The sequence below is a fragment of the Grammomys surdaster genome, unplaced genomic scaffold, assembly GCF_004785775.1.
Source record: "Grammomys surdaster isolate TR1022 unplaced genomic scaffold, NIH_TR_1.0 187, whole genome shotgun sequence".
NCBI lineage: Eukaryota > Metazoa > Chordata > Mammalia > Rodentia > Muridae > Grammomys > Grammomys surdaster.
The window spans coordinates 5,157,706-5,184,940 of record NW_021604632.1 but is presented as its reverse complement, the minus strand read 5'-3'; the positions used below and the strand labels follow the sequence as shown (position 1 = coordinate 5,184,940).

Sequence of the window (27,235 nt, the reverse complement as noted above, 5' to 3'; positions counted from 1 at the left end):
TCTGTCTGTGTGTGTATCACTGGAAACTGAACTTGACTCAGAACCTTGTGCATGCTAGGCAAGTCACTCTGTCACTGAGCTTTCATGCCTCCCCCAGCCCATATTTTGTCTTTTAATTAAACCAAGGAAAGAAAAATCAACAGCCATCTACCAATATATTTGAGTTTTTCATATGCTTCCTTTCTGTGGCTCTGAATTTCTATCTGATGTCATTTTCCTTCATAACTCCTTTAGAATTGGTTATAATTCAGGAATGGCAGCAGCCACGAAATAATAATAATACACCACCGCTCAAGGCTGGATCACCAAACCAGACTGCTCACAAATAGCATCAGGCTTTACTCACGTTCTGGTTAGCCTTTTGTTGTTTTGATACATGCTAGGGTCATTTGGGAAGAGGGAATCTCAACTGAGAAAATGCATCTATGTCACTGACCTATAGACAAGTCTGCAGGGCATTTTCTTGATTGATGGTTGATGTGGAAGGGTGAAGCTCACTGTGGGTGGGGCCACCCAGGGTGCTCCTGGGTTCTCTAAGAAAAAAAAAAAAGCCTGAGCAAGCCACGAAGAGCACATGAGTACACAGCATCCTTCCACAGTCTCTGCTGCTTCAGTTCTTCCCGCCTTGACTTCCTGCCCTGACTTCTCTCAGGGATGGATTATAACCTTGGAGTTATAAAATTATGTAAACCATTTCTCCTTCTGGTTACAGTGTTTATCACAAAAATGGAAAGCAGACTAGAACAGCTAGTTATTTCAAAGACATAGACAATCAAAACACAGAGGAAGAAAGGTGTCTGGAGCATCTATTGCAACCTCTCACTTCCTGATCACATTGATCTTATATACTTCCGGGCCCAAATTAATAACCCAGCCTCAGCGGGCCAGTGGTGGCACACACCTTTAATCCCAGCACTCAGGAGGAAGAGAAAGGCAGATCTGGGGCTAGCCTGATCTTCTGAGAGAGTTCTAGGAAAGGACAGTCAGGACTACACAGAGAAACAAATAGTTTGTCTTGAAAAAACAAAACAAAAAACCCATAAACAAACAAACTAACTAAACAAAACCTAAGCCTCTAAGAAAGTGTTTTTTTAACTTATGTTTTTGATAACTTCAGTCAGTCAACAGGGAAAAAAAATGGTTTGAAAACATACATAATTTTGCATGTTGAGTGCTCACCTACCTCCAGGTAATCCATTGCCATCTATTCAGGATCTAAGTTTATTTATGTAAAGAATCCTAAATTAGGACATTGACAACATTCCAAACATGAGGGTTATTGTCTTAGTAAATATCACTAGTCTGTTGTATCTGACTAACATCAGGTTTACAGGAAGATTAGACCAAGTAACCTGCCCTGATTGGTCCCTCAGAATTGTCTCCAGAATTGGTAGAAAGTAGGTCACAAGACTTCAGGATCTTTAACCCATTCCTCACAGTAGCATGACTAAAAGCCATTAAAAGAAGTGATATAGTCCCCAGAATTCCAAATGTCACACAATCAATCGCAGAAACTATCTGCAGCTGGCAAAATCACACCTCTGCTAGAGCATGAGGCAAATCATAGTCAGCGGCTGTGAAGCAGCCCCAGATCCCCACACCTGGGATTAAAACGAAACATTTTCTTATAACACTCCTGTGTTTCTTAAAGGAACCAAAATTCCAAAATTCTCACTACATTTATCTTTCCCAGTACCCATCAGTTGCCAAGAGGTTCCTAGCTAAGGGTGGAACTTTGTAGGTTCCCTCCCCTGTCCGTGCCAGGATTTTGACTGGCTTAATCTTGTGCAGTTCTCGTCCATGTAGTCACAGCATCTGTACGTTCATGTGTGCAATAACACTGTTATATCCAGAAATATTGTACTGATACATCACTACAGATACCCACTACTTCTTGTTCTTATAATCTTTCTACTCCCTCTTCTCAGATTAACCCTCAGTCTTGTAGGGAACAGTGTGGCATAGATGTCACTTTTATAGCTGAGCTGTCTACAGTTTCTTATTCTCTACATGTTGACCAATTGTGGGATCCTGTATTAATTGCTATCTGCTGCAAAAACAATCTTCTCTGATGATGACTGAGAGATACACTCATTTGTGGGAATAAGGATAAGAACGTAAGAGACAGTTTGCTATGTCAGCTTGGCGGAATAAATGTATTAGATTCTCTTCCAAGGAGTATGACTTAGCCAGCCAAGAGGTGTTGTCCAGTTAACAGTGGCAGATGTGAGTTCTTAGTTGATTCTGTGGATTTTCTTGTGGTATCCTTGACACCCCTCCTCCCGGTTCCTACAATCCTTCCTCTCCCTCTTCCACAGGATTCCCTAAGTTCCACCTAATGTCTGGCTGTGAGTCTCTGCATCTGTTTCCATCAGTTGCTGAATGAAGCATCTCTGATGACGATAATGCTAGGATCCTGTCTACAAAAATAGAAGAATATCATTAGGAATCATCCCATTGACATTTCTTTTGCCAGTCATGATTGGTTCTATCATAGAACTCTGGGCTATTCAGCCTCTGGTTCCTGCCCCCCATATAAAGACTTGTCTTCCTTTCTTGACATGGGTCTCAGGCTGAACCAGACATTGGTTAGCCATTCCCACAATTTCTGCACCACACTTATCCTAGCACATCTCGCAGGCAGGACAAATGATAGGTCTAAGGTTTTGTGGCTGGGTTGGTGTCCCAATCCCTCCACTGGAAGTCTTACCAGGTTACAGGAGGTAGCTGGTTCAGACTCTATATTTCTCATTACTTAGAGTCTTAGCTAGGGTCACCTTCATAGATTCCTTGGAGTTTCAACTGCACTAGGTTTCTAGCTCATTCCTGAGATACCCCCCATTTCCAGTTGTATCTCCCAGTACTTTCTCCCTCTATCCTCCCCCAACTCGATCCTTTCTGTTCCCACCCACACCACCCCCAGTCCACCCATATCATGAATCCCTACTTGAGCCCTCCTTGTTACTTAGCCTCTCTGGGTCTGTGGACTGCAACCTTATCTTTTATCTAACAGCTAGTATCCACTTATAAGTGAGTACATACCATGTTTGTCTTTCTGGGTCTGGATTACCTGACTCAGGAAGATTTTTTTTTTCTAGTTCCATCCATTTGCCTGCAAATTTCATGATGTTACTTTTTTAACAGATGAATCATGCTCCATTGTGTAACTTTTCTTTATTCATTCTTCAGTAGAGTCACATCTAGGGTGTTTCCTATTTCTAGCTATTATAAATAAAGCTGCTGTGAACATAGTTGAGCAAGTGTCCTTGTGATAGGATAGAGTGTCCTTTGAGTATATGCCCAAGAGTGGTATAGCTGGATCTTGAAATATGTCAATTCCCAATTTCCTGAGAAACCACCATACTGATTTCAAAGTGGTTGTACAAGTTTGCCATCAGGAAAATGCAAATCAAAATGACGCTGAGTTTCCCCCAACATGCTGGCATGTAAAAAGAGTGCAAATAGATCCATAACTATCACTCTTCATAAAACACAAATCCAAGTGGATCAAAGACCTCAACATAAAACAAGACACACTAAACCTGATAGAAGAGAAAATAGGAGATAGCTTTGAATGCATTGGCACAGAAGACAGCTTCCTGAACAGAACAGCAAAAGCACAGACACTGAGGCTGACAATAAACAGGACCTTATGAAACTGAAAAGCTTCTGTAAGGCAAAGGACACTGTCAATAGGGAAAAAAATGGTTGCCTGTGGAATAGGAAAATATTTTTACCAACTCCACATCCAATGAGGGCTAATATCCAAAATATATAAAGAACTCAAGAAACTAGATATCAATAAGCCTAGTAATACAATTTATAGTGGAGTACAGATCTAAACAGAGAATTCTCAACAGAGGACTCTAAATGGCAGAGAAACACTTAAATATTCAAAATCCTTAGCCCTCAAGAAAGTGCAAATCAAAATGATTCTTGAGTTTTCATCTTACACCTGTCAGAATGGCTAAGATCAAGAACACAAGTGACAGCTCATGCTGGCAAGGATGTGGAGTAAGAAAAGTTATACCACAATATTTATATTTATATTATTTTTACTATATTTATATTATTTGTGGCTATTTTGAAGGGTGTTATTACCCTGATTTCTTTCTTGGCCAATTTATCATATATAAGAGGGCTACTGATTTTTTTTAGTTAATCTTGTATCTAGTCACTTCACTGAAAGCGTTTATCAGCTGTAGAATTTTTGGGGTTGCTTATGTGTGTCTGCATCTGCAAATAGTGATACCTTGACTCCTCCCTTTCCAGTTTGCATCCCCTTGATTTCCTTTGGTTGCCCTATTGCTCCCGCTAGAACTTCAAGTAATATAACGAATATACAATGGAGAGAGTGGACGACCTTGTCCTGTTCCTGATTTCAGTAGAATTACTTTGAGTTTCTCTCCACTTAATTTGGTGTTGACTATCGTCTTGCTGAATATTGCCTTTATTATATTTACATATGTCTCTTGTATCTCTGATCTCTCCAATACTTTTATCATGAAAGGGTGTTGGGTTTTGTCAAAGGCTGTTTTATAATCTAATGAGATGGTCACGTGAGGTTTCTTTGTCACAGTTTGTTTGTATGGTAGATTACACTGACAGATTTTTGTATGTTGAACTTTTCCTGCATCTGGGATGGGGCCTACTTTATCATGGTGGATGTTCTTCTTGATGTGTTCTTGGATTCAGTTTGCAAGAATTATTGAGTATTTTGCATCAATGTTCACAACAGAAATTGGTGTGTAATTCTCTTTTTTCGTTGAGTCTTTGTGTGGCCACATAAAATGAACCTGATAATATTCCTTCTGTTTCTATTTTTGTAGAATAATTTGAGAAGTATTGTTATTAGCTCTTTTTTGAAAGTCTGGTATAATTCTGCACTAAAATTCCCTGGTCCTTGACTTTTATTTATTTATTTATTTATTTAGTTAGTTAGTTAGTTAGTTAGTTGGGTTGGGAGACTTTTAATGACTGTTTCTATTTTCTTAGGGGTTATAGGTCTATTCAAATTGTTTATCTGATCTTGATTTAACTTTGGTAAGTAGTATATATCAAGAAAATTTCCATTTCTTTTAGATCTTCCAATTTTGTGAAGTACAAGATTTTTTGTATGACTCAATGATTCTTTGCGTGTGTTGCTATGTTGTTATGTCCTCCTTTTCTAATTGTGTTCATTTGGATGGTCTCTCTGCCTTTTAGTTAGTTCGCATAAGGGTTTTTCTAACTTGTTGATTTTCTTAATTTGTTCCAGTGACTCTTTGTATTGTTCTGTTTGCTTCTATTTTATTGATTTCAGACCTCAGTTTGATTGTTTCCAGCTGTCTATTCCTCTTGGGTGTTTCAGACCTCCGTTTGATTGTTTCCAGCTGTCTATTCCTCTTGGGTGTGTCTGCCTTTTGTTCTAGAACCTCTAAGAGTGCTAAGTTGCTAGTATGAGGTCTCTGTTAATTTTTGATGGAGGCACTTAGTGCTGTGAACTTTCCTCCTAGCCCTGCTTTCGTTGTGTCCCATAAGATTGAGTATGCTGAGCAATCAGTTTCATTAAATGTAGGAAGTCTTCCATTTCTGTCTTCATCTCTGCTCTGATCCATTAGTCACTCAGTAGAGAGCTGTTCAGTTTCCATGAGTGTGTAGGCTTTCTGTTGTTTCTATTGTCGGTGAAATCCAGCTTTAATCCAAAGTGGTCTGCTAGGATGCAGGGGGTTATTTTAATTTTCTTGTATCTGTTGAGACTTGCTTTCTGGCTAAATATGTGGTCAGTTTTGGAGAAAGTTCTTTGAGGTGCCAAGAGGAAAGTATGAATATTCTCTTTTGTATTGGGGTGAAATGTTGTATAGATATCTGTTGGGTCCATTTGAGTCATAATTTTGTTAGCTCTGTTATTTCTCTGTTTAGCTTCTGTCTGGATGACCTGTTCATTAGTAAGAGTGGGGTATTGAAGTTTCTCACTATTAATGTGTGGGGTTTGATGTGTGGTTTAAGCTTTAGTAATGTTTCTTTTACAAATGTGAATGCCCTTGTGTTTGGGGCATAGATGTTCAGAATTGAGACGTTATCCTGGTGACTTTTTCCTTTGCTGAGTATGAAATATCCTTCCTTGCCTCTTTTGATAAAGTTTGGTCTGTTTTGTTAGATATTAGAATGAATACACTAGCTTACTTCTTAGGTCCATTTGCTTGAAAAAAAAAAACTTTTTCCAACCCTTTATTCTGAGGTAATGTCCATGTGTGATGTTGAGGTGTGTTTCTTGTGTGCAGGCAGAATGATGGATCCTGGTTTTGCATCCACTCTCTTAGCCTGTGTCTTTTCATTGGGTAATTGAGGTCATTGATATTAAGAAATATTAATGATCAGTGATTGTTAATTCCTGTTATTTTGATGGGGTGTGTGCTCAAGGTCCACTTTGTTTTTACTGGTGTGAAATACTTGTTTCCTGTATTTTCATGCGTGTAGTTAAGCCTCCTTGGGGTGGGGTTTTCCTTCTAGCACCTTCTGTAGGGCTGGATTTGTGGATAGATACTATTTGAATTTGCTTTGTCATGGAATATCTTGTTTTCTCCATCTATGGTGATTGAACGTTTTGCTGGGTATAGTAGTATGGGCTGGCATCTGTGGTCTCTTAAAGTCTGTAGCACATCATTCCAGGATCTTCTGGTTTTTAGAATCTCCATTGAGAAGTCAGATATTATTCTAGTAGGCCTGCCTTTATGTTACTTGTCTTTTTCCCCCCTTATAGCTTTTAATATGCTTTCTTTGTTCTGTATGTTCAATGTCTTTATGTTTAGGCAAGGGGACTTTCTTTTCTGGTCCAATATTTTTGGTGTTCTGTAAGCTTCTTGTACCTTTGTAGGCATGTCCTGCTTAAGGTTAGGAAAATTTTCTTCTACAATCTTGTTAAAAAATATCTTCTGGGTTTTTGATCTAGAAATTCTTCTCCTTCTTCTGTTTCTGTTATTGTTAGATTTGGTCTTTTCATAGTGTTCCAGATTTCCTGGATGTTTAGTATCAGGAACTTTTTAGATTTAACATTTTCTTTAACTTATGTATTAATTTCTTCTATCATATCTTCAATGCCTGAGAGTCTTCTGTCTCTGTATTCTATTGGTGATGCCTGTGTCTATAGGTCCTGTTCACTTACTTAGGTTTTCCATCTCTAGGAGTCCCTCAGTTTGAATTTTCCTTATTGCTTCTATTTCCATTTTCAGGTCTTGAACAGTTTGATTCATTTCCTTCACTGGTGTGTTTGGTTTTTCTTGGCTCTCTCGGCTTTCCTTAAGGGATTGATTTGATTCCTCCCATTGTTTGTATATTCCTGGACTTCTTTAAGTGATTTATTCATTCCCTCTTTAAGGGTCTCTATCATCTTCATAAAACTGGGTTTTCTTATGCTTCATCTGTGTTGGCCTATCCAGGGCTTGCTGTAATAGGATAGCTGGGCTCTGGTGGTACTACATTGATCATGTTCTTACACTGGCCTCTAAGAATCTGGATTTGGGGTAATTACAGACTTAAGTGCCAATTTCCGAGTTTATCTTTGTTGTGTGAATGGTTTTCCCCTTTGGTTCCCATTTCCTTTCTGGTCTTCTGGACAGAGTGGCCTATGGTTCTAGTGACCAGTGAGTTCTCAGGTTTAGTAGGATATCTCTGCTAGGGTTTTGGTGTCCTGCATGATCTCTGGGGCTTTGGGTACTAGTGTTGCTTCTGGGACTCTGGGGTTCTAGTAGTGGGCATGGTTTCTGGGGTTCTTGGTACCAGTATATCCTTCAGTAGAGCAGTGGGCTCCCGCTGGAGATGTGGGCCAGGCTCTGGAGCCAAGGGGAGGTTGTGCTATTGGGGAAATCGGACAGACTCTAAGGAACATTGATGGGCTGTTGGCAGGGTCTTACCTGAGGTTCCAGGTACCAGTGTAGCCTTTGGTAGAGCAGTGGGCTTCTGCCAGAGTTGTAGAATAGGATATGGAAGTGAGGAGAAGGGGGACCTCTGGGGGATTTGGACAGGCTCTAAGGAGCATTGATGGGCTGTGGGCAGGCTCCCACCTAGGGATCTAGGTACAGTGTGGCTTCTAGTAAAGCACTAGGCCTCCGCAGGAATTGTGGGCGAGGATATGGAAATGAAGGGAGAGTCTGTCTCTGACTTTTACCTTCTCTTCCCAGCTACTGTGTTGGTTGTTGTTCACTATTCATTTAAGACCTCTTGACTTCTTAGGCAGACACTTAGTGCTGCAAACTTTTCTCTGGAGACCACCTTCATTGATACGATTTTATTTTCAGTCAATTCTAGGATATAATAGTTTTCTTCTTGATTTCTTTCTTGACCCAATTGTCATTTGGTGGTATGTTGTTTAGCTTCCATGAGTTTGTATACTTTCTGTAGTTCCCACTGTTATTGATTCCACAGCAGTGGAAGTTTCCACAGCTTAATTCCATTATATCCAGTTACAATGCAGAATGTTATCTCAGCTGTCCTTTATTCGTTGAGACTTGCTTTGCATCCTAATGTGTGGTCAGTTTTGGAGGCAGCTCCATGGGCATCTGAGAAGATGTGTAATTTTTAGTGATTTGGTAGAATGTTTGTTCTGTAGATGTTCATTAGGTCTTTTTGATTTATGATGTCATTTAGCCCTGATGTTTCTGTTATTTTGGGTTCAGACAACCTATCAGTGAAGGTGGGTATTGAAGTCACCCACGGTCACCATGTTAGAGCTAATCTGTATATTTATTTTTATTTTTTTAATTCATACAAAATATTTTGATCATATTCTTTTCCCTCCCCCAGCTCCTCCCAGACCATCCCCACCTCTCTACCCACCCAACTTCATGCTTTCTGTTTCTTTCTCCTTCTGCCTCTCTTAAAAAAAAAACAGTAAAGAAAAACAAAAATTGAAACAAAGAATAAGAAAATCAGTAAGACAAAAAAATAACAAGACAAACACAGGGAGTCTTTATGTTGCTCAAATAATCTGTGGCTTTAGGTCTTTTGTGAAGTTGGGTGTGCTTGTGTTTGATGGATATTATATTTGAAATTGTAATACCCTCTTGGTGGATTTTTACCTTTAATGAGCATAAAGTTATCTTCCTTTTCTTTGATTTAAAGTCTCTTTTGTCAGATATTAGAATAGCGATGCCTGCATGTTTCTGTTTCATTTCCTTGAAATACCTTTTTTCTATTTTTAATTCTCAGGTACTGTCTCTTTTTCATTATGAGGTGTGTTTCTTGGAAACAGCAAAGAGATGGATACCATTTTCTAATCTAATCTGCATGTCTTTATTGGGAAATTGAACAATTACTATTAAGAGTTATTGTTGAGCTATGTGTATTCCTTCCTGGGTTTTTTAACTTTGTTGTTTCCTCAAGACTTCTTTTGATTGGCTGGCCTGGCGTTGTTCATTTATTTCATGTGATGTCTTGAGTGTGTTTATCCTTCTCTTCAGATTAAATCTTCCTTCACGTATCCTCTTTAAAGTTGTCTGGGTGCCTATCAACTATAAAATGCATCTTTATTTCAAGCACACATAAAAACATACAGCACTAAATCATAAAGCAAAGCTCATTAGATTTCGACCTAATGAACTCATCTAGAGTATATTTTCTAACCGTGGCATAATTAAATTCCAGACAGATTTCTCACTGTTGGAGAAAAGGAGATTTACAGGGTATCCAGTGGGCCTGTAAGATAGCTCAACACATAAAGGCACTAATCACCAAACCTAACAATCTGAGTTTGATCCCAAGGTCCCACGTGGTAGAAAAAGAGAACAGACTCTCACAAGTTGTCCTATGACCATGACAAGTGTACTATTGCATATATGCACCCATACACACACACATACACACACACACCTTTGTAAGTGTGTTAAATTGGAGTTAGGAAATTGGAGGTATCAGTATAAACTCCTGGGTTCGTATACAGACAAGTATAGAAACATGCACTCATCCTAGCTTTGCCGTCTAGGAGGGCTTGGAAACAGTGGTATGTCAGGAGCAGTGAGGACTCCATTCCAGATCTTGGTGTCTAAATATCATTTTCTGATAAATGGCAAGGATCCTTGGTGAAAGGATTTCTCTGTTCCTGAAGCAGGCAAACTAGAGGAAGAACGCTCCAGATGAGCTGGAAACTTTTTTCTGTTGTACCATAAAGAACTTAAAGAACTGTGTGCGTGTAAAAGGACATAAGAACCAACCTCCCACCAGCCAAATCTGAGACAGTTTGAAAGTCAAAGTAAAATAATGCAATAAACATAATGTAATTATCTATAATAGTAGTTCTCAACCTTCCTTATGCTGTGACCCTTAAATACAATTCTTCATGTTATGGTAACCCCCAACCATAAAATTATTTTCATCACTACTTCATAACTAATTTTGCTACTGTTATGAATCATAAGTATCTGTGTTTCCCAATGGTCTTAGGTGACCCTTGTGAAAGGATTGTTCTACCACAAAGGGGGGTCACGATTCCCAGGCTGGGAACCACCGATGTATTTAATAAGAAACGTAATTCAATTCCACTGGCATAAGTGTATAAATAAACACATGAAAGAAGGAAATTCTGTTTTTGATAACAGAATACCAACTAAACATAGAAAGATTGATGGTGTTAGGAGATGATTTTGGGGTGCTAAAACTAGCATCTGACTGTTTGACTAAGAATAGGGCATTGATCCAGTTGTGGTGATACAGCCTGTAGCCCTGTGTAATTGACAGGTAGAGATGGAAGGATTAGGAATCCAAGGTCATCCTCAACTAAATAGTGAACTCGACAACAGTCTGGGAAAATGTAAGGCCCAATATCCATAAAATAAAATAAAATAAAATAAAATAAAATAAAATAAAATAAAATAAAATAAAATAAAATAAAATAAAAAACAGGGTATATTCTCAAAGCATCTCCTGAGAAAGTATTAACTAAAATGGAAAAAAGAATGCACATACCAGATGGAAAGACCAGGTGAGCCTTACCTTAACTGAGTCATCGAACATAGCATCACCAAAATCAGAACAAATAGCATTAAAGGGATCTCCTGAGCCAATACAGTGAAAAGGACACAGCTTGCAACTCCAAAAGATCTAAACATGAAAAAGCATCAGACCATCCAACCTAAGCAAGAGCTAACAGATTAACTAGCTCTTCAAAACATCAAAGCCAAGAAACCTAAAGAAGGGTAGAAAACTTTTTCCAAAAAGGCATGACAATTACATGCAATACACAGTTGTGGGTTGGTTCCTTGACCTGGAAAAGTAAAGAGAGGCTGAGTAGCAATAGAACAAAGGCAGAGGTTGAACATGGGCTGCAGACCAAATATTAGTCTTTATGACAGCGAAAACCCTGGTGTGGTGGGCGTTCTCATTCTTAGAAAACGTGTACCGAGTGATTCAAACGTTAGCAGTGTGTAATTATCTGCAATTTCATTTTGAATGGCTTTGGGAAATGATGAGGAGGAGAGATTATGAGGCTACAAGGAAGGCGAAGTCACGTGGATAAAGAGGAATTCTTACAACTTTTCTTAAATGGTGTTAGAGATCATTTGACATAGCTTGGTCATGGGGAAAAAAATTAAAGTCATGGAAATCTGCCCACCACTCACAAGCTAAGCAGCTTAAATAAGACAAGAGAAGGAGAGTGAAGGGAAGTTTTTACATGACCACCCTCAAAAGAGAAATTATGGGGTCAAGAGTAATAGTACACACCCTGCAGAGGCAGAGGCAGGCTGATCTCTGTGAGTTCAAGGCCAGCCTGGTCTGCATAGCAAGTCGCAGGCTACATGAAGAGAGTCAGTCTCGAAAAACTAAGATAAAAGTTATTGATTCTTCTCCATATTATATAAATTTTGGTGAAAAAAAAACAGAGAAAACCGACATTTGAAAAATTCTTTGAACTTGATCAAATTTCTTTTGGTTTCTGCAGAAAAGAAACCAAGACAGTAGTTCTCCGAAATGTCACGTCTCTTCCCGTGGCCTGGCGGATCTCCAGCTTGGAACACCTAGGGGAGGACTTCTCTGTGTCCATGATGCAGGGCACCATGCTACCCAAGGGAGAGTTTGGGCTGCAAGTGCAGTTCCAGCCCTCCAAACCTGTCAACATCAAGAAGGCCATTCGGATTGAGGTGAGATGTACCATCCCCGTAGACTTGATTATCAAAATACGCATGCACAGGCCACACACACACACACAAAGAGGGAGACAGACAGACAGACAGACAGACAGACAGACAGACAGACAGACATCTCTTTATTAAATCCCTCATCTGATCGGTTTCCTACTCCAGCTCATGATATCTTACTATACACAAAACTTAAGCTCAACAAAAGCAGCATGACTCCAAGCTGATTTCTTCCTAAGACAGTAACCATTCAGTGTCTTCTTGAGAGCCCCACTCCTTTCTCCTGTCATTTCATTTACTAATGGAGCCATTTTCCATTTGGTATGGGAACTCTGTTAAGCAGGATCTTTCCAGATTCAGTCACCATCTGTACTAGTTTCTTAGGCCACTATGACAAAATCACCTCAGACTGGGTGACTCAAAACAACAGACCTTTCCTCTCTCATAATTCTTCAGACTAGAAAGCTAAAATCAAGATAATATGACTGTACTCTCTCTGAAGGCTCCAGGAAAGAATCTTTCCTCATTGTTCCTAGTTTCTGGGGCCTGAGTGTGTACCTTGGCTCGTACCTGCATCTTTCCTACCTTTGTCTTTACCCTCCAAAGGCTTTCCTCCTGTTTTCCCCTGTACTAGTTCAGAAGGACACAAGAAGTCCTCTGTACTCACCAGTTCTCCATCCACAGATCCAACTATATTGGCAAATGCCTGTTAAAAGAAGAGATAGAAATTCTGAATTAATACTTGATTTGGGGGCTGAGGAGATACTTGGTGGTTAGGAACACTTACTGCTCTTACTGCAGGACAGAGTTCAATCCCTAACTCCGATGTTGGATGGTTCATAATAGCCTGTAACTCCAGCTCCGGGGACCTGGCGCCCTCTCTGGCCTCCCTAAGCATCTGCGTTTACCTGCACAGACCAACCTGCATACACATTTTTTTTTAAATCTTAAGTTTAGTGACAGCTATAAATTTCCCCTGGCACCTCAAAGCACATGGAATGCAAACAGGTGGCTTTGTTTTTCAACTGGAGTCTTCAACAAGACGGCAGAGGTCTCCACCTAGATGCCAGAGTGCTGGATTGTCCCTGAAGCTCTTGCCCTGACTAATGGACCCTTTAATCAGCTCCTGGTTTGCATCCAAAGTCAACAGTGAACTAGATAGAATTAGCCTGGTCTGCCAGCCGGCACCAGCTCAGTGACTGCTTAGAGCAGTGAAGAAGGATCTCCAACAAAGGAGAGCAACAGGCTCAGTGAACTACTAGAGACCACAGGCCTGAAGGTCATCATGATCACTCATCAAAAAGACTGTGACCTTCCAAAATAGAAACACCAAACATGTATTTTACTTTAAAAAAGAAGGAAAAAAAACTTGGCCCTTTTTCTTCAACTCAAGTCACGAAGAATAGAGTAGTTCCGATTTATAAAACAAGTGGAGTAAGGTGACTGAAAATGTAAGATTAGAAAAATGTGACAGTAAAGTTCTCTGAAACATTCCCCTGCCGTCTCTGCTGCCCAGACCCCACTGCGTGTTCCATATTTCAGACTCCAGACACTTTGTGGCTCTGGGCTTTCACTGAAGAACTTTCCCCGGCAGGTTTTAGATGCAGAGAATCTTGTTGGTGTCGTTCAGATCGAAAACATCTTGATCTTTGCAGAATCGTATGATATCGCTTTGGACATCACCTTCCCCAAAGGTGTGTTGAACCCTGGAAAGGGGTTGTTTTTATATTGTGTCTGTTTGTGTGCTAGAGCTCTGCGTGGAGAGACCCTAGTGTGTGGTTCATATGGTAGTGGGGTTGATAGGGAGGGAACAACGTCGGTAATAGGAATGCAAGCCCAGAGTGATGTGGGTAGCATCACCACAAACTATAGTCTCCTCAGTGGAGAATAACAAGAGGTTGTCATCAGGATAGAACCTTCAGGGTTCCTCTCTGAGAAACTGACAGTCAAGACTTCTCTTCCTGCCTACGTTAGTTTTCTATCACTATTGTAACAGATTGCCACAAACCTCCTGACCTAATACTAACTGCAGTAAAGAGGCTGAGGTTCTTGAGTTCAAAGTCAGCCTGGGTTACCTAATGAAAAACACTATGAAAGAGAGAGAGAGAGAGGGAGGGAGGGAGAGAGGGAGGGAGGGAAGGATAAGAGGGGGAAGAGAAGAAGGGAGGGAAGGAGAGGAAGGGAGAGAGGGAAGGAGGGAATTAGAGAAAAAGAAAAACTCTAAAATATATTATAGCCCTGAGCTCAGTTCAAAGCAGATTTTACTGGATCTCACTAGATGGATATCAAAATGCTGACACAGAAGCATTCTTCCCAAAATGCTTTGCACCCTCTAAGAGACCATTCACATTTCTTGGTCTGTGTCCCATTCCTAAATCTTGGAAACCAGCAACATCCCACCAGGTCCTTCTCATGCTGCCCTCTCCCTAATTCCCCCACTTCTGCTGTCCCCTTCTACTTTTATAAGGACCCTTGTGGTTACACTGAGCCTCCAGGATAATCCATGTCAGCCTTCATATTTAATGGCAGCTGATCACCGGTCTCAAGTCCATCCAATACCTTAAGTCCCTTTTGTCATGTATTCACAGGTCCCAGCGATTAGAATGTGTGTCCTGAGACATTCTATCTAGCGCACTGCCATAACACGTGAATTGGGTATCTCCCCTGAGCATCTGATTCTCCAGGACACCTCCTCTCCCTGATAGGTCTCTTCCTCAGCAAGATTATTAGAGCTACATGTTAGTCAGATGTCATTGTCTTAACATACAGAGATCCTAACTTCAGCATTGTGATGAAAAGTAACTACTGAAAGTAGAATAATGTTGTTGTGGTTTTGGTTACCACAGAATAGCTGTATCTTAGTGACAACTAAGATTGTATCTATGAAAGTTTTACTAATCTGGCTTAGCAATTACTTAATGATACTTACTAACCTTTTAGAGGACCCAGGGTTCGGTTCCCAGCTCCCACCTGGAAGCTCACAGCTCTCTGTAACTCCAATCCCAGGGGATCCAGTGCCATTTATGACCTCTGTATATAGTGTGCAGACACGTGTGAAATATAAATAAATAGAACATTTTTAAAAGATCTTAGAGAGCTGGAGAGATAGTTCCTCAGTTAAGAACCCACCCACGGCCAGGCAGTGATGGAGCATGCCTTTAATACCAGCACTCAGGAGGCACAGGCAGACAGAGCTCTGTGAGTTGGAGGCCAGCCTGATCTATAAAATGAGTTCCAGGCCAGTCTGGAATACACAGAGAAACCCTAAACAAAACACACACACACATGCACACACACACACATTGGTTGTCCAGAGGATCCAAGTTTGTTTGATTCTCATTACCCACATTGGGTCTCTTACAACTGCCTGTCATTCTAGCTCCAGAGAGATCGCAACTCCTCTGGCCTCTGCACTCACTTGTATATACACACATGTGAAGACACACGTATATACACATAATTAGAAATAGTAATAATGATCATAAATAATAATAACAAATATAAATAAATAAGTATCCTAGAGAATTTAGCTAACAATAGTCATGAAGCAGTAGTCCCTTGGGGTGGAATCTCGAGGGAGATGTTGGGATGTACTGGGAGGCTTTTGTTCATCTGCTGAGGCTTAGTCAAAAGAGTTTCCAGAAAAGAAGTTCCCTAAAGTCATCACTGTGGAATCATTTGCCTTGTAAACTTCAGAGAGCCTATTGTGGTGCCCTTACCCACTCACCTCTACCCCAAGGCCTGGCCTCTGCAGGAACTGAAGGAGGTCTAGACTTTGGGACTTTGAGGGTCATGGAGGAGGTGAAGCAGCCCCTTCAACTGAAGAACCGTGGAAAATACGAGATCATATACAGGTAACCTGAATCCCATGGGGTGGATGCATGTGCATGTGCATGTGTGTGTGTGTGTGCGTGTGTGTGTGTGTGCGTGTGTGTGTGTATGTATGTATGTATGTATGTATGTATACTGCACGCATGTGTGCTATCCCCATTCATTCATGAAGAAGATGAAACATATATTTTTTGTTTCCCTACTTTAAGCTCCAGGCAGACTACCCCACCCAGGTTTCCTTGGATCTGCAGATGAAAGACACACACACACACACTTATTTTTATATGTTTTAGCTCAATGGCCAGGCTCTTCTAAGCCTTCCTTGGCTACTGCACCCTTCTTCTCACTCCCAGCTCAGCACCCTAAATCTGGCCTCAGCTTTAGGTGGTCTCTAATCTCCCGCCTTCTAACCCAGGCCCAGTCAGGGAAGTAGCAGAGGCCACTCCACCAGAGACCTCACATGGCTGATAGCTCTTTCTTCCTCTGAAGCATGTCAAAATCTTTCCTCTCCCTTGCATCTGCTAGCCTGCCTAGGGTGGGGTGTGGAGGTAGGGACTGGAAGTTCCAACTATTCCTTCCAGCTCTTTAGCCTCTAGCATCTTTATTGATCGATCAAGAACCAATTGGGGAACAGGACCTTCAGCATTCACTGCAGATTCTTGATAAAAGCATCAGAACCACCCCCTACAAGATGATGTCTGGGAAATTTTTTTAGGAGGAAACCAGAAGCAGGTACCATGAGTAAAGTGCCTGCTGTGTTGGTGTGAGGACCTGAGTTTAGGTCCCCAGCACCCACATTAAAAATCCAAGCATCCATAACCCTGGCACAGGAGGTGAATTTCCAAAGCTCTCTGGCCAGCCAGGCTAGCCTACTTGGTAAGCACTGGTTTCACTAGTAGACCCCGTCTGAAAAGGTGGAGAGCAATCAAGGAAGACACCTAACATTGACCTCCAGCCTCAAGTGCTCAAGTACACATCTGTGCATATCCGCATGCACATATACTATACGCATACAAAACAAACAAATAAATAAAAGTCTAGGAATGTAGCTCAGTTGGTAAAGTGCTTGCCTGGCATACACAAAGCCTTGAGTTTGATCTCCAGCATCTTGTAGTAGCACATACCTCAGCAGGTAGAGGCAAAAGGACCAGAGGTTCAGAGTACTCCCTGGCTATGTAGTAAATTTAAAAGGCCATATCAAAAAAGAAACAAACAAAAAAAAACATGGATAATAATTCAGGAATGACCCCTGGTTCTTATCCTCCATAGCTATACACAAATATATATATATATATATACACACACACACACACACACATGCATGCACATACATACACAGAAAAAACAAGCATAGTGAATTTTGCTTGGTATGCTAATTACAAAGGGTCAGAGTCAGGCAGACCCTCAACAGATCAACCTGTCCTCTCCGACTTCATGGATTCCCTGAATAATTGTTTAAATTGACTCTTTATCCTTGGCTTGTAGCTTCACTGTGGACTCCTTAGGGGTTTTGCCAACAAACTTAAGTTCCATGATCACAGTCCAACCCAAAAGGGGGACGCTGGCCTCCATAGATAAACCTACAACTGTCCAGGTGTACTTCCGAGCAAGAAAGGAAGTGAAGATCGAGAACCAGCCCATCCTGCGCTGCCAGGTGAGAGAGCTCAGAGGACTGCTGACTCCATGGCCTCCTGATGGAGAAAAAGGATGGGGGCATGGGGGGATAGCTATGGTGACAACCAAAGACACTACACCAGAGTTCAGTCCCAGCTAACCAGCACAGGTAGGTCAGGACAGAGATGTGTAGAATCACCAGAAATAGAAAAAGGAGAAATTGCCCCCCCCAAGGTTTGGGGGCATGTAAAAACCGAGGGATCTGTGTTCCACCATCAAGTAAAAAGCCAAGTGGAGCAAAAAGCAGTAGACATGGTTGCTACATGCCGACATGTGGCTAGTGGAAAATAATCTCTGTGTTGGCGCCCTTCGCTGTTCTTATTTACTCAGTGAGATGGAGAGAGGAATAAAGACTCTCTTCCTCTCCATCATGGAAACAGGCAAGAAGACAGTGTATAGATGTCCAACCTTTGACAACGCAACATGACGCTGTCCTCTATAAAGCTCATACTCAAGAACCTAGAATAGCTACAAAATAAAATCGCAAAAAATACCCATAGCAAGAACACGTGGCGCTTGTCCTTCTGGACCTACGCTGACTTACTCAGTGTGATTCTCTCCAGCTTTCACTTTTCTTCGTAGCAGCATAAAATACCATTGTGTGTTACGTACCATGTTTTCCTCATCCGTTCTTCAGTTGAAGGACATATAGGCTGTCCTGCTTCCCAGCTATTGTGACTAGAGCAGCAGTGAACGTGGATGAGCTTGTATCTCTGTAGTAGATAGAGAGTCCACTGAGCACGTGGCCTCGCATGGTACACCTGGATCATATGTTACATCTATTTCCAGCTTTTTGAGGAACCTCCACACTCATTTCCATAATGGCTACACCAGTGTTCACTCCCACCAACATCAACGAGGGCTCCTCCCTGCCCACATTTCCACCTGAGTTTACCTTCACTTGTTTTGGGGGGTTTTGGTTTTGTCTTGTGTTTTGTTTTGTTTTCTCAGTCTTAGCCATTCTGGCTACGGTAAGACACAATCTCAAAGTACTCTTGATTTGCATTTCTCTGGGAGCTAAAGTGTTCTTGAACACTTTGAAAACTATTTCTTAGGCATCCGTGTTTCTTCCTCTGAGACCTCGCTGTGGCCACCTGCACAAAATCAAACCAATCAGCATTCAATAGGGAGCAGGGAGGGGCACGCAAGCTCCACCCCTAACCTAAGACCCACGGACACTTGACGGATGCTAAGGGAGAGAGCGTCAGTTTTCTTTAAGGTTTGACTTCTAGTAGGTTGACTGTGCTCCAGTGGATAGCCCCACAACCACCGGTATGTGGAGAGCATTGATTGAAACCAAAAGGTTTTTTAAAATGAAGAGAGAACACGAAGTTGAGAAGCGGAAGTGAGCATGGAGGCTGGGGAAGACTTGGAGGAGGAAGCAGTACGAGAATGTGGTTGAATTGTAGGCTCATAGGTCATTCTCAAAGGATAAATTTAAAAGGTTTTTATTTTATTTCATGTTTCAAGTAAGCTTATAATTTTTTGTTGGGGCAAACTTGTAACTCTCCTTGGCTGCACGTGACCTATGGGTCAAAGGTCAAACACATCCCAGAGGAGGGTATCGGTCAGGAAAGCAGACAGGAAGGCACTTATGGGAATTCTATGGCTGTACCCCTGACTAACATCTTCTCAAACCTTCCCTTTCTAGATTATTGAGCCAACTCTCCCAGAAGGTGAGATCATTGCCAGCATCCCAATTAAGTTTTCTGTGAATGCAGTGTACTCCAAATTCACCATCAGCCCCTCCTCCATCATCAATTTTGGGGCTTTGATCTGCGGTACCAGGAAAAGCATCACCTTCACCATAGAAAACCAAGGCATAATTGACTTCAAATACGCCCTCTACAGGCTGACAGGGGAGAGTCCAATTCTTCAAAAGAAGATGTAAGACAAGTTCTTTTGACTTGGTGCTTTGTATTCAACAAAGAGCTGTGATATACTTTACCTAACTAAATCTACCCAATACTCTTGCATGAATGAAGCAGACCCTCAGTTTTAGAATTGTCTTGTGAAAGATTAAATGGGAAATCACCAGTAGGGGGTTGGTTCTGAAGTATATTTTCTGATCAGATTTCAGGCATTTTCTAGCTGCCATCAAACACGAGCTAGATTTTGACTGAGCCAAATGTAAAGTCTTCTGGGTGGGTGCAGTGGTGCATACCTGTAATACCAGTACTCAGAAAAATGGAGACAGAAGAACAAGGAATTGTGTCATCCTCGGCCTCCTAGCAAGTTCTAGGCCAGCGTTGGCTATTTGAGACTCTTTCTCAAAAATAAATGGATGGATGGATAGATAGATAGATAGATAGATAGATAGATAGATAGATAAATGATAAATAGATAGATAATAGATACATACATAAATATGTAGATACATAGATAGATACATAGATAGGTAGAGATAGATATACATACATGTATACATAGATGGTAGATTCATACATACATAGATAACCTATAGATGATAGATATATAGATATATAGATACATAGATAGAAATACATTTAAATAGATACATAGAAAGAGAGAGAGAGAGAAAGAGGGAGAGAGAGAGAATGAGAATAGGAAGAAAATAAACTGGGAGGGAGAGAGGAAGAGGTAAAGCCTTCCATGGGAAGATTTGGGATTCTGTCTGGCCTGGCGTTTCTGGTAAGTCATTGCCCTCTCTATCATCCTTCTGAGTACTCAGGGCTGATTACTGAAGAAAACCAACTCAAGAGAAGGTTTAAGCCATGCTTCACTATCGGGGGTGGCAAAGGGCACCCTGGAGATGCAGGCAAGAGAAAGCAGAGTGATGCCATCAGCCTAGCAAGCACCACTCCTGCCTGGTCACCTGGTCACCTGGTCACCATGGCTGCCTCAGTAGTTACAATGGCAATCCTGTCTTCTTCAAAGGACATATCTCATCAGGAGGCCAAACTTTGACTGATCTTTTGAGCACTCCTGTCCTAAGATGTGTCTACCATGATTTTTTACTTTCTAGGCATTTTAAAACAGACCTACTCCTTATATTACTTATTACAGTTTTGTATTTTTTTTCTTCAGCTCTAATTTTTCTCTCTTTTTTTGGATATTTTATTTACATTTCAGATGTTATCCCTTTTCCCCATTCCTTTCCCACCCAGAAACCCCCATCCCATCCCCCCCTCCTTCTTCTATGAGGATGTGCCCTCACCCACCCACTCCCACCTCCCCACCCTCAAATTCCCCCACACTGGGGCATCCAGCCTTCACGGGACAAAGGGCCTCTTCTCCCACCTATGCCCAACAAGGCCATCCTCCCATACATATACAGCTGGAGCCATAGGTCCCTTCCTATGTGCTTCCAGGCTGGTGATTTAGACCCTGGGAGCTCTGGTTGATTGATATTATTGCTCTCCCTATGGGGCTGCAAACCCCTTCAGCTCCTTCAGTCTTCTCTCTAACTCCTCCATTGGGAACCCCATGGTCAGTTCAACGGTTAACTGTGAGCATCTGCCTCTGTATATGTCAGGATCCGGAACAGCCTCTCAGGAGACAGCTATGTCAGGCTCCTGTCAGCATGCACCTCCTGACATCCACATCAGCGTCTGCCTTTGGTGACTACACATGGGATGGATAACCAGGTGGAACAGTCTCGAGATGACCCCTCCTTCAGTTTCTGTCCCACACTTTGTCTCCATATTTGCTCCCTTGAGTATTTTGTTACTTCTTCTAAGAAGGACCAAAGCACCCACCCTTTGGTCTTCACTAGCAAAATTTGAACTCATTAAGAAATTTGGGATTAAACTGCCTAAAATTTCTTTCTTCCAAATTTCATTTCAACCTCTTCACAATTTCTTTCATAGTGACCTAGTGATGCTTCTGGTTATTTTACTTTGTATTTTAAGTCATTGTCATCTGGGGGCTGGAGAGAGAGATAACTCAGTGGTTAGAGCACTGACTGCTCTTACAGAGACAGGTTCAGTATATTTAACTTCATTTCCAGTTCCAAAACTCCTTCTGACTTCCATGGGCACCAGGCACACACACTGCACACATACATACATGTAAGCAAAGCATTAGTACACATAAAGGTTTTTATTTTTTTATTTTTTAAGATTTATTTTTTTATTTATATGAGCACACTGCAGCTATCTTCAGACACACACTAGAAGAGTGCATCAGATCCCATTACAGATGGTTGTGAGCCACCATGTGGTTGCTGGGAATTGAACTCAGGACCTCTGGCGGAGCAGTCACTGCTCTTAACCACTGAGTCATCTCTCCAGCCCATGAAGTTTTTTTTTTAATTATTTATTTATTTACTGAATGATTTTTCACATTAGATTGCACTGATTCATGCAAAGCACCCAAGGGTGTTGAACCTCAGATGTGTCCTGGTCATCAGACAAGTGAATGAATGCATATGGTTTCCAAATACTTTTGATGTGCCTCAAATACAGACGCACACTTTAGGTACAATAGTCTCTGGAAAGCTAACAATTGGGTACATTGGTTTCAAGTGAAGTAAATTTCCACAACCTATATCTAGCTACTGTTTACACTAGCCCTTATACATACCATGGCCACAAGTATAAGTAATGAAGACAAAAAAAAATCACTTAATGCATAAAATAAAGGCAGCTAGAAGACTTTATATTTTAAGATTTATTTATTTAATGTGCATTGGTGTTTTGCCTGTGTAAATATCTCAGAGACCCTGGAACTGGAGTTACAGACAATTTGTGAGCTGCCATGTGGGTGCTAGGAATTGAACCCAGGGTCCTCTGGAAGAGCAGCCAGTGCTCTTAACCACTGAGCCATCTCTCTAGTCCTAGGTAAAAGTGTGCGTGTGTGTTTGTGTGTGTGTTTTGTTGTAATCATTGCTGTTGTTAGTCAGCTTTCTATCACTTTGACAAAAGAAATCAGATAATAAATTCACAAGGAAAAAGGAAAAGTAGGTTGTTTGGGCTCCTACTTCTGGAAGTCCAGACCATGACTTCAGTTGGCTCTGAAGCAAGGTATTACTTTATGATCAGTGCATACAGCAGAGAAAAACTATTCCTCTCAGACGAGGAAGCAAAAAGGAAAGGAGTAGGCTGGGGTCTTATGATCCCCTTGAAGGGAATATCAGTGAACTAAGAACCTCCCAGTGGTGCCATCCTGGGGACCAAGCCTTAACACATGGACTTTGCATGAAGTAATTTTTTAAATCCTTATGATTTGTACTCCCCAAGTATGATTACCCATGTCACTTTCTTAATAATTATTCCATGAGTTCAAGGTTACAATGCCACCCTGATCCCTTCCTAGACAAAGGAAAGCCCTCTCCTGTCCCCCACATCCTAAATGAAAGGACCTCAAGCAGGCAGGTAGTGGCTCATGTCCTCATCAAAACCTGAGGCTATATGCTTGCTTCTCCGATCAGAGCCAGCCACCTGAGGCACGGAAGAACCCGAGAAAGTGATAGCTTCTACAAGCCCGGAGCTACTAAACCGACCAAGTTCTCTGACACAGTCCAGAAAGATGTGAACATAGCAAACCAGGTAAGTCACAGAAACAAAGCAAACACTTCTCTTCTATATGTTCTTTTTTTTTAATTTTGTATATATTCTGGATCTGTGCACATGAGTTCAGGTACTGATGAAACCAGAGACAGCATCAAGTGCCATGGGATTACAGTTACAGGCATATCTTAGTTAGGGTTTAACCTCTGTGAAGAGACATGATGACCAACCACAGCAACTCTTATAAAGGAAAACATTTAATTGGCTGGCCTATAGTTTCAGAGGTGTGGTCCATTATCATCACGGTAGGAAGCATAGCAGCATCCAGGAAGACATCAGTGCTAGAGAAGGAGCCGAGAGTTCTACATACGGATCTGCGGGCAGCAGGAAGACATCCACTAGGCATGCCTTGAGCTTCTGAGACCTCAAAGCCCACCTCCAGTGGCACATGTTCTCCAAAAAGGCCACATCTCCAATAATGCCACTCCTTATGAGCCTATCATGGCCCTTTTCATTCAGACCACCATAAGGCAGTTGTGAGCTACCTGACGTGGATTCTGAGAGCCAAACTCAGGTCCTTCACTAGAGTAGTCCATGACCCTAACCACCAAGCCATCTCTCCAGCCCCAGAACCTGACTTTTCTGTGGCTGAGATGTTGAATTATATCAAAATCCTTACTTTTTCAGCTGAGGTATGAAAAGCTTTCATTTGGGTGTCCTCTCCTGCTTTAAAACCTTCACTGAGTCACTACTGCCTTAATTATTCACATATTTTTTTAAATCAATACTCATTTGTTTAGAGGAAACAGATGCCTAGAGAAAAAGCCTTCTCTGTCCAGATGACTTATCTGGGAATCTCCAGGGCTCAGGTATCACTCCCAGCACATGGCAGATTTTCAGTAGGTAGCAACCCGGTTAAGTCCCTAGAAGCTTTCATGCAGGCTAAATCATGCCCTGATGCAGTAGTTCTATGGAAGACATCAAAAGAGATTTGGAGGGGGTGAGAGTGGGGTTAAGTAATAATACTGCATCTCCAAGGACAAGAACAGCAGAATTTCACTGAAAGTTGTACCCAGCTCCATTCCAAGAATGTTGTGCTAGATTCCAAGAATGTACAACAGAGGCATCAGAAGTCAGGTCACATGCCATCGTGTGACTTTGTGAAGCTGATCAAGAATACAAATGAGCCTAGGAGCCAGGAGAATATGCTACCTGTGTGGTGGTGCTCTGAGGTTATTCCCTCTGAGGGGTGTGCTGTGTACTGATTGTCAGTCCCAGGGAAGGATTATAAGCATCTTCCCAACATCACACAGTCAACACACCTGGCAGGAGTAGTCTAGCCCCTTCACCAGCTCCTGCTGAGGTTCCTAGATCTAGCAGGAGATCTAGCTGCCAAAGTATGGGTCCAGTGAGACTCAACACTCTCAGCCCATGGCATGCAAAACATCACTCACGCAGCAAAGAAGCAATGGCCAATGCATCTGGGTCCCATCCTCTAAGACCCCAGAAGCTGCCCAAGGCAGCAAAATCTCACATGTGCATTCCCACCTCCCACTGCAATCCCCAAATTCATCCTTCTCTGGGTTTTAGACACCAGAAGAAACTTGAGTCTCTGAGCTAAAGCACTACAGAACATATAGAAATGTAAGGACAGAAATGGGGCTATCCAAGACAATCTTTCTCTCTCACAGAACATTGTGTCTACATATATGGTACAGTTGTCTTGAGAACTACATGAGTGGAGGGAAGAAGAGCAAGTATCTGCAGGGACATGCGAGAATGTCTCTTATAATGACATTCTTTTCATTTTAGCACTAATTCTGCACTACATGCTATATACAGTATGTGCCCTGGGGGATCCTGTCAGTCTGACTGCATGCTACAGTACATGCCTCATGACAATCCTCTCATTTAACCCTCCAACAATCCATCGTGCAAGGAACATTTATAGGTACACAAACCAAGACTCGGAGAAATCAGTTTTCCAAGGCCAAACAGTACACTTTGGGGATTGAATTCAAACCCCAGATCATCTGTTGCTATTCTATTGGTGAGAAGAGACACCGTGACCAAGTCAGCTTATAGAATAAAACATTTAATGTGGCTGAGGGGGGTTTGCTTACAGTTCCAAAAGGTTAGTTCGTGACCATCATAGCAGGAAGTGTGGTGGCAGACAGGCAGGCATGGCACTAGAGGAGTAGTTGAGAGCTTATTTCCTGACCCACAGGTCGGAGGCAGAGTGTGAGACCAGACTTGATGTGGGCTTTTGAAACCATAAGGTCTATCCTTCCCCACCCCCCAGTAACACAGCTCTTCCAACAAGGTTGCACCTCCTAATCCTTTCCCCAAACAGTTCTACCAACTAAGGACCACACATCCACTCAAATATATGAGCCTAGGGGTGGTCATTATCATTCAAACCTACAATGTCTCACTCAACCTCCCCATCTCAACCACTATTCCATTCTGTACCCCACCCCACCCCAGCTGCTTTGAGATTCCCCCATCTGGATAAGTATAGACATTATCTGTGTCCTTGAGCCCTTGGTTCCATCATGTCTGGTCATAAGGAATACTCAGATAAGGACATCCTTAAAACCCATCCACCATGAGCATCCTAGGCCTCTGCCTCCAGGCAAAGAGGAGAGAGATGCCACCAATAGAGAGAGGCACCACCGTTTCCCCACTTTATTATCTCTCAGCTGCTTTGGAAAGTCTCTCACTCTGTTAGCCACTTTGCTTCCTTCTACCCTTCCCTTCCCTCCCCACCTTTGTCCTTGCAGGCCCGCTTCACCCATGGCATGTTCACCGTATACCCGGGATTTGGCTCCGTCCCTTCGGGAGGACAGCAGATCATCACTGTTGAGTGTGTGGCTGACCCTGTGGGGAGGTGTGAAGAGTTTCTGGCCATCGATATCTCTGACCGAGACCCTAGAGAAAATCCTGCCGGCATTCCTTACACTCTGCTTGCTGAAGCATGTCTGCCAGGTACTTCAACTTGGATTGGCCAACACCCTTCATTTTCCAGCCCCTCCCTCTGCAGAAAAATCCCTCTCAAGATTTCCAGCAGACACGGAAGGGCCACCTCATCTGGAAACTTAGAGCCTCTTCTAGGGTCTTCAGCCATATCTGTCCTGAAAACCTTAGCACATGTAGGAGAGAATTGTTTTTCCAAATGCTTAGCCTTCCTGGGTCTGTTCCTAGATTTCCCATTGAGCAGTCGTGCCTGAGGAATGAGCTGGCATGGGATGTGGCCCGGGCCTGAGGAACATCGAGTCTGCTCCTGCTCAGGCCACTTCCTATGGACAGCGTAGTCACAGAGCACACTGATTATTTAACCTAACAAGAGCTCAGGCAAAGCTATGGCTCTAAGCTCCCTGGAGTTTCAAACCATTACAAGCCAACTCCCTCCTCTCTCTTGGTTCTCACCATTCTTTGCCAATGGAAGGAAAAGGCTGATAGAGATGGATCAACCAGAAGAGATAGTATAAAAGAGGAAGCCAGCAGATTTTGTCCCATCTCTCATTTATATGCTGGTGTGTGGACTTCCCTATTGGTCCTCCGTGATGCTTGCTTTTGATTATCATTGTTTGTTTGTATTTTCAATGCAAGGAATAAAACCCAAGGCCTTCTGTACGCTAGGTAAGTACTGGATCATTGAGTTGTATCCCTAGCCTTGTGATTCTTCTTTTTCCAAACCCAAATATCTTGCACTGGCAAGATAATTCAGAAGGTAAGGGTTCTTGCCACCAAACCTAATGACCTGAGTACAATCCACAGAATCCACATGGTAGGAAAAAATAGACTCCTGCAAGTTGTCCTATGAACTCCACATAGAATACACACTCTCCCATGTTAAAGACATAGAGAGTAAGGCACATAGAGAAATCAAATTGCCCAAGACCCCAAGTCCTTTAGCAGTGCTGCTTGTTCTTGATGTGGATACAAGTCTCACTGAGTCTGTTCTCTGGTATAACTTCCATTCTAAAAATACTGCTTATGTCTTTTTGACTAGAGAATAAACAAAAGAATGTCTAGAGTGCTGGAAAAAAAAGAATACACTCTATCTCTCTGTCTCTCTGTCTCTCTGTCTCTCATTCATAGGTAGATAGATAGATAGATAGATAGATAGATAGATAGATAGATAGATAG

The 27,235-nt window shown here is 41.9% G+C and overlaps 1 protein-coding gene across 1 annotated transcript in view; it reads left to right on the top strand.

Moving 5' to 3' along the window:
- Hydin (HYDIN axonemal central pair apparatus protein) overlaps nt 1–27,235 on the top strand; it is a 342,846-nt gene that overhangs the window by 270,196 nt on the left and 45,415 nt on the right. Inside the window, exons 51-57 of the mRNA XM_028768759.1 lie at nt 11,912–12,110; nt 13,702–13,801; nt 15,862–15,961; nt 17,424–17,592; nt 19,264–19,499; nt 23,005–23,122; nt 25,867–26,071. Coding sequence (XP_028624592.1) covers nt 11,912–12,110; nt 13,702–13,801; nt 15,862–15,961; nt 17,424–17,592; nt 19,264–19,499; nt 23,005–23,122; nt 25,867–26,071 — 1,127 coding nt within the window. The remainder of the gene's footprint in view (nt 1–11,911; nt 12,111–13,701; nt 13,802–15,861; nt 15,962–17,423; nt 17,593–19,263; nt 19,500–23,004; nt 23,123–25,866; nt 26,072–27,235) is intronic.